Raw genomic sequence first — 8,135 nt, 5'->3', positions numbered from 1 at the left:
ATGCAGACGAAAAATGACCAGGGAGTAGGTACTTAATAAGAGTTCGTTAACTAAAATGATATCGAGAATAATTATTTGTAGCAAGCCCTGCCAATCAAATACTTTAATCAGATAACTAAAAAGAACGTTGAATGTAAGATGAAAAGCTTTCTAAAAAATATATTAGCGGACGGAGGTTGGTGGAACAACGACATCCGGCCTCCCACCCTCACGGGCTCCCAGAGATTCTTTCACGGTAGGTGATCCCAACCATCGTCCGGGTCTGCTCCACTCGCAGGCGTCCATCGCATACCAAACCCACGCCGGTCACTGACGCCCCAGCCCAGTTCGACCTTCCTACCCCCGACGAGTGTGCGCATAGGCCTGGCAACTCACGCCATCCCCACGTGTTACCACTCCCTGGACCGGATCCAACATGCATCCCGTCGGCCGTGGCGTCGCGCTCGCCAGCGCCGCACCGGTTTGGCGGCTCCCCGCTCGGCACCACGCCATGCCACCGGGTGCAACGGACGCCGCAAAAAATACGGCCCGGCGGGCAGCGACCTCCACAGAATTTTCTGCGGCGGGAGGGGAGATTGGGGCGGAGGAAAGCGATAAGGTCCAGGCAGCATTGCAGCGCCGGAGTTGGGACGCGCGTCGTCTCGTCGTCTGGACCCATCCATCCATCGTCTTCCTCCCGACGATACCTCCCCCCCGGCGCCCGTTCCCACTCCGCTTGCCCGTTTCTGTGGCTGGGCCTCTTATACCGGCCGCGGCTCGGCCCCTCGTCCATCCAAACGCCATCCTCCTCCCCGCCTCCCGTTGCCGATCACCACTGTCAGCGCCCACGTCACTCTGAGACCTCCCTCTCGTGCCGTGCTCTCCACCTCACTCCCACCCCACCCCAGCTGAGGAGCAGTAGCCGAACCGAACGCGCCGATATATATTGGCCAACCAAACCAAATCACAGTCCCTAACCAAGCCACACCCGCTCTTCTCGCCAGGAGCGGAGGCCACCCCCCCCCCACCCCCTCCCTCCCCCCCGCCGCCCGTCCAATGGAGCGCGCACGCCGCCTCGCCAGCCGCGCGCTGCTGCGCCGCCTCCTCGCGGCCTCCTCCTCCGCCACGTCCCCGGCGCCGTCCCGCGGCGTCTCCACCCTGGCGCCCAAGCCGGCGGCCGGGTCGCGCCCCCGCGCGCGCCCGGCCCACCAGTACACGCCCGGCCGCCCCGTCTCCGTGTCGGCGCTGCAGCCCAGCGACACCTTCCCGCGGAGGCACAACTCCGCCACCCCCGCCGAGCAGGCCGTCATGGCGTCCGAGTGCGGCTTCAACACCCTCGACGCGCTCATCGACGCAACCGTCCCGGCCGCAATCCGCGCGCCGCCGATGCAGTTCACCGGCAAGTTCGACGCCGGCTTCACCGAGTCGCAGATGCTCGAACACATGGCGCACCTCGCCTCCATGAACAAGACCTACAAGTCCTTCATCGGGATGGGCTACTACAACACCCACATCCCGGCCGTCATACTGCGCAACCTCATGGAGAACCCCGCGTGGTACACGCAGTACACGCCCTACCAGGCGGAGATCGCGCAGGGACGCCTCGAGTCGCTGCTCAACTACCAGACCATGGTCGCCGACCTCACCGGCCTGCCCATGTCCAACGCCTCGCTGCTCGACGAGGCCACCGCCGCCGCCGAGGCCATGGCCATGTGCCTCGGCATCGTCAAGTCCAAGAAGAAGACCTTCCTCATCGCCTCCAACTGCCACCCGCAGACCATTGACATCTGCCAGACGCGTGCCACCGGCTTCGACATCAACGTCGTCGTCTCGGCCGCCAAGGACTTCGACTACAGCAGCGGCGACGTCTGCGGCGTGCTCGTGCAGTACCCCGGCACCGAGGGGGAGGTGCTGGACTACGCCGAGTTCGTCAAGGACGCGCACGCGCACGGCGTCAAGGTGGTGATGGCCACTGACCTGCTCGCGCTCACCACGCTGCGCCCGCCGGGCGAGATTGGCGCCGACATCGCCGTGGGCTCCGCGCAACGGTTCGGCGTGCCCATGGGGTACGGCGGCCCGCACGCTGCGTTCCTCGCCACCTCCCAGGAGTACAAGCGGCTGATGCCCGGCCGCATCATCGGAGTGAGCGTCGACTCCAGCGGCAAGCCCGCGCTCCGCATGGCGATGCAGACCAGGGAGCAGCACATCCGGCGAGACAAGGCCACCAGCAACATCTGCACCGCGCAGGTACGCCAGCACCCCACCCACTCACCAAATTGCCTGATAGTGACATCACAATACGTGGTTAAGAGTTCGTGATACATGATACGGGTGGGTGGGTTAGTGGCCGAGCATATATTGTCATATACTAGTATTAGTGATTGATTAGATACTTTGTCACTTTATAGGCGTTGCTCGCCAACATGGCAGCGATGTATGCTGTCTACCATGGGCCTGCTGGCCTGAAGGCGATCGCCGACCGTGTCCATGGCCTGGCTGGTACTTTCGCCCATGGTTTGAAGAAGCTCGGGACAGTGACAGTGCAGGAGCTGCCCTACTTCGACACGGTCAAGATCACTTGCGCCGATGCTAATGCGATTGCCGAGGAGGCCCGCAAAAACGAGATGAACCTTCGCGTTGTCGACGCAAACACGGTTCGTTTTCAGCTGATTTCTGCTGTGATCCACTCCAACCGAATTAATTCTGAGTTTCGAGCATTAATTTCGAGCTGTGATATTGTAGATCACCGTTGCCTTCGATGAGACCACCACCTTGGAGGATGTTGACAAGCTGTTCAAGGTTTTCTCTGGTGGCAAGCCAGTAAGTAGTCACTCCACCAGTGCATAATCCGCGTGCTTCATGTCAAATTATGTCGCAATTTTAAATGATGTTCTGGAAACAACGCTTTCAGGTGGACTTCACAGCTGAATCCATCGCACCTGAGGTCTCAAGCTCAATTCCTCCTAGCCTTGTGCGCGACAGCCCCTACTTGACTCACCCAATCTTTAGCATGTACGTTCATAGTCAAAATTTTGCATCTTTTGCGTCAGTAATCTTATTTATTTATTTCCAAACAAAAGCATTTGTGCACAGAGCACGTACTCCACTAATTTGTCAGAATGATTGGAACAAACTGAATATATGTTGTGGCCTTGCAGGTACCACACTGAGCACGAGCTCCTCCGTTACCTGCATAAGTTGCAATCCAAGGATCTCTCACTGTGCCACAGTATGATCCCTCTTGGTTCTTGCACCATGAAACTAAATGCTACCGTCGAGATGATGCCTGTCACCGATCCCAAGTTCGCCAACATGCACCCATTTGCCCCTATTGATCAAGCTGCAGGCTATCATGTATGGACCATTTAGCATTTATTTAGTTTCTAATGAAAAATAAAAAATATACCAATGTTATGAATTGACTTGTTTTATTATGAAGGAAATGTTTGACAACCTGGGCGATCTGTTGAACACCATCACTGGTTTTGATTCGTTCTCTTTGCAACCGAATGCTGGTGCTTCAGGAGAGTATGCTGGACTGATGGTTATTCGGGCCTACCACAAGGTATGTCATGATAAACACGCTGTGCTAGTTCTGTTGCTTTGTTTAGCACTCTTTGTTTACGAACCATGTGCAAAAAATGCAGGCAAGAGGAGACCACCACCGAAATGTCTGCATCATTCCTGTCTCTGCGCACGGTACAAACCCTGCAAGTGCTGCTATGTGTGGAATGAAGATTGTTGCCGTTGGAACTGATGCCAAAGGTAACATTAACATTGAGGAGTTGAGGAAAGCTGCTGAAGCAAACAAGGACAACCTGTCTGCTCTGATGGTACTGTTTCCACGCTCTGTCAATATGAGAGTTTATCACAAGTTGCAACCTCAGTGCTACTCTTTCAGCTCAGTTGTTCATTACTAAATTTTGAGCTATCATTCTGAATCTATACTATACTACCATATTAAGTGTGATGGAGCAATTAGGAGACTTTCATTTTCTTGCAGCTTCTAATCTGTTATGTAATTAAAATATTTACTACCCAGGGCTAGAAATTTACCACATTAATCAGAAGAAAAAGAGAAAAATCTATACTGCCTCCTTTCGTGCGTTCAGATTTTAGTGGTGTAGAATAATTAATTTGATGGAAGCATGTTATAGTTCCAGCCACACAAGTTGCATGGAAATTGGGTTAGCGTATGTTAAAATGGAAATCAGACAACTGCTTCATAGAACCTTTTGTGGGAAGCTATTTGAATTAATTGACATATAATGGAAGAATTTGTCGAAATACATTATTTTATATCATTATATTTTGAAGCTACATATGGTTGATGAATAAGAGTAACTCTTCTTTTAAGCAAGTGATTAAGAGTAACTTACTTGGAAGCATGGGAAATGTTGAGTTCACTGAGGGAAGTTTATTGAAGAATTTTTTGTATCATTTTGTGCCAAGAATAACAGAATGTTGTGTGATTACCTTATTCCTCAGGTTACCTATCCTTCAACCCATGGAGTCTACGAAGAAGGCATTGATGAGATATGCAGGATTATTCATGAGAACGGCGGTCAGGTCTATATGGATGGAGCTAACATGAACGCTCAGGTTAGTTCACTGCACTTTGTTATGCCACTTTGTCTACTTGATCCTTATGCAATTGCCCCCTTCAAGTGTTATATACTAATATATGATGTATGCTGGTCCACAGATTGTATATATATCTTGTCAATATAATGAAGTTTATTCTGAAAAAATTGCGAACTACATATTCTATTAGTTTCTTTTATCTACTTGTTATTTGTTATGTTAAAAAAGGTGATTATTTGTACTTATCCAGTTTATGGATGCTAAGCTATGTTTTCTGTAAGAAAATATGTCTTTGAGTTCACCTGAACCTAAACTTTTTTAACTGAAAATCTGAACCTAATTGAGAAATTGTGCTCTGGTAATTTCAGACATCTCATACTACTATGTATCCTACAGAGAGAAATAATTCTCTTCTACCTACTTTTTTTTACAGGTTGGGTTGACAAGCCCTGGTTTTATTGGAGCAGATGTTTGCCATCTTAACCTTCACAAGACATTTTGCATTCCACATGGTGGAGGTGGTCCTGGCATGGGTCCTATTGGTGTTAAGAAGCACTTGGCGCCATTTTTGCCATCTCATCCAGTGGTAGGTATCTTGATTTTTAATGTTATCAGTGCAAATAAAATCATATTATTCAGATCTCACTCCTAATAAAATATAAAGAACAGATGAGCTTTATATTTGGTGGCGTGCCGTCTCTTTGTATTTTTCATTTTGCATGATTAAATTACTAAGAAAGTGTTTGGTGATGATGTGTTAACTACTCGAACCATGGCTTTAATGTTGAGTACTAATAACCAAAAGAATGAATCTTAATTTCTTTTGCTTGACTTTTCTCGTTTCATTTAAAAGAAAATGCAGCTACATTATCAGACTAATTTGGCAATTCATTAGATCCCCACTGGTGGCTTCCCTCTCCCTGAGAAAACCGACCCTCTTGGTTCCATTTCTGCTGCTCCATGGGGATCTGCTTTGATTCTTCCAATTTCGTACACCTACATAGCCATGATGGGCTCTCAGGGACTCACTGAAGCTTCAAAGATTGCTATCCTGAACGCGAACTACATGGCAAAGCGTCTGGAGGTACTTGATGTTACTCATTTGGTCACACATTACATGACCTTTACTAAAATAAATATTTTATGGTTGAACTACTTTTCTAACTTGTAAAGAAATCTGCAGAAACACTACCCAGTTCTTTTCCGTGGAGTCAATGGAACTGTTGCCCATGAATTCATCATTGATTTAAGAGGGTTCAAGGTACTTGTCCGAATCATTTGAGCACTGGTGCCTTGTGCATTATCCATATCAATTCACTGACTGGATCTTGGAATTTTTGACAGGCAACTGCTGGTATTGAGCCTGAGGATGTGGCGAAGCGCTTGATGGACTACGGATTCCATGGACCAACCATGTCATGGCCCGTTCCAGGCACACTTATGATTGAACCCACTGAAAGTGAAAGCAAGGTAAGCATGTCTAAGTCAATCTACTGCTTTTGGTTGCACCAACCGTTGGTTTTTGCATTAGCTTACTGCCACATCGTTTGTCTTGCAGGCTGAACTAGACAGGTTCTGTGATGCCCTTATCTCCATCAGAGAGGAAATTGCAGAGGTAGAAAATGGCAAAGCAGATGCACACAACAATGTCCTGAAGGTAATCTACTCCGAATGGTCTCCATAAATAACTAAAACATTTTCCCAACAGTTTGAGCTTTTGGCTGAACTGTCTGGTGCATGCAACTCAATGCACATGAACTGAGAAGTTAACCTTGTTCTCCCCGTCTTATTACGCAGGGCGCTCCTCACCCACCCCAACTCCTGATGGGTGACGCATGGACTAAGCCATACTCTAGGGAGTATGCTGCGTTCCCCGCCGCGTGGCTTCGTGGTGCCAAGTTCTGGCCAACAACATGTACTGATAATTCCAAAGCCTTCACACATTGCCTACAATTTATTCTTTGACATACAAACTAATAATCTCTCTTATGCTCTTACCAGGTCGTGTGGACAACGTGTACGGGGATCGCAACCTGATCTGCACTCTGCAGCAGGCATCCCAGGTGGCAGAGGAAGCTGCAGCTGCCACCGCGTAATCTTCTGATGATGACGATCCTGGTGTGTGAAACAGTGTGAAGTTATCATGCTTCCTGTAGGAGGGAAGCATGCTTGCTTCTAAATCCCTCATGTACTGTATATATTCTCCTCAAATGCCACCTTCTCCTGTATCCTCTGTACCCCCCACGGCCCCCACTGCCTCCCCATTCCCATTTGAAAGTGAAATTAGCTATATTGGCTAGCATTTCCACTCTTCTCTGAATACAGGACAAATAATGGAGATCTGTTTTGATGTCCTAGCCATACACGGAAAGAAAATCTAGTTATTCTCAGATTGTCTACTCTTATATATCCATAGTACTGTTGATAACTTGAGCCTAAAGGTCAGCCTGACTTTGGAAGGCCAACAACTGCTCAAAGAAGAGTTAAATTATCAGCCTGCCTTAGTGGGTATCATCTTACCAAGCAGTAGAATAATCTAGTCACTTTGTCAATGGGAATGCCATATGGAGAACACCCCTTGTTAGCATATGAAATGTATGAAAACCTAAAGCAAAATACTCTGCCTTGTAGAAAATTAATTTTCATACCAGACTGTTTTAAAGAGGCGAAGAATGAATTGAGATTTCTTGCATATTTATCACCCTCAAGTAGGAACATCGTATCATTCATGTCCATACTTCAGAAAAATGGCAAGGTCATATTATGTAGAGTAACTAGCATAAAACCACCACAATTATGGCTAAAATCACACAAAGCGCAAAAAAAAAACACCGGTCCATGGTTAATGATCGAGCAAAGACACCCAAACTGACGTGGCACGTGGGTAACAGATGCGGCTGACAAACGTTAACGATGTGGTCAAGACATTAACATAATTGTCAGTTGTTGATCAATAGGTCAATGAATTGTATGTCAGTTTTTGATGAGTGAATCAATGATTCTAGGGTTGCCTCGGCACCAAAGGCAACTAATTATGGTTAGGGTGATCACAGAGTTGCCTCGGTGCCAAAGGCAACAAAATTAGGGCCCGTCAAGGGCGGCTAATTATGATTAGGGTGAATCTAGATCTGACGGTGGAGGTGTGTCTGGGACGATGTCTCTTGCATAGGCAGGGAACATCCTGACGAAAGTCCTACTTGATGCCCATGACAACAACATCCATGGGTGTTGTTTCCTTGCTTAAGGTGTCGGTGGGCAGCTGGAGCACCCTTGACATGCAGGCAACATTAGGCAGGCCTCGTTGGTCTCCCTCTCGGGACTGGAGCGACACTTGTCCGCCTCCTTTCGGACATTTCTTCCCTCCATGGTGTCTTCCAGGTCCAATCAAAATTGCTAGCACAAGACTGGGAGTGACTACCGAGTGAGCATAAAAACCACAATTATACATACTTTATTAGTAAAATTGTTGAGAAAAACATAAACATGATGATAACCTACAAACTTGAATGCCACCAAGGCTGAATTGGAATTTATCAAATATGTGTAAACATGTGCCATGCCAATCATTTGTC

At 48.2% G+C, this 8,135-nt stretch overlaps 1 protein-coding gene across 1 annotated transcript; it reads left to right on the top strand.

The window, feature by feature from the left end:
* The first annotated feature begins 990 nt into the window (after positions 1-990).
* Positions 991-6,953, top strand: LOC125544399 (glycine dehydrogenase (decarboxylating) 1, mitochondrial-like). Its single transcript, XM_048708078.1, has 15 exons — positions 991-2,226; positions 2,388-2,633; positions 2,722-2,799; positions 2,891-2,991; positions 3,138-3,333; positions 3,419-3,544; positions 3,627-3,812; positions 4,468-4,581; positions 4,997-5,149; positions 5,459-5,647; positions 5,747-5,824; positions 5,908-6,033; positions 6,122-6,220; positions 6,361-6,478; positions 6,565-6,953. Exons 1-15 carry the CDS (start codon positions 1,036-1,038, stop codon positions 6,657-6,659), a joined length of 3,096 nt encoding a protein of 1,031 aa, XP_048564035.1. The 5' UTR covers positions 991-1,035; the 3' UTR covers positions 6,660-6,953.
* The last annotated feature ends 1,182 nt before the right edge of the window (positions 6,954-8,135 follow it).

Source organism: Triticum urartu, chromosome 3 (assembly GCF_003073215.2).
Source record: "Triticum urartu cultivar G1812 chromosome 3, Tu2.1, whole genome shotgun sequence".
Taxonomy (NCBI): Eukaryota; Viridiplantae; Streptophyta; class Magnoliopsida; order Poales; family Poaceae; genus Triticum; species Triticum urartu.
Note: the sequence above shows the minus strand (reverse complement) of the source record. Positions and strands in the feature narration are given on the sequence as shown.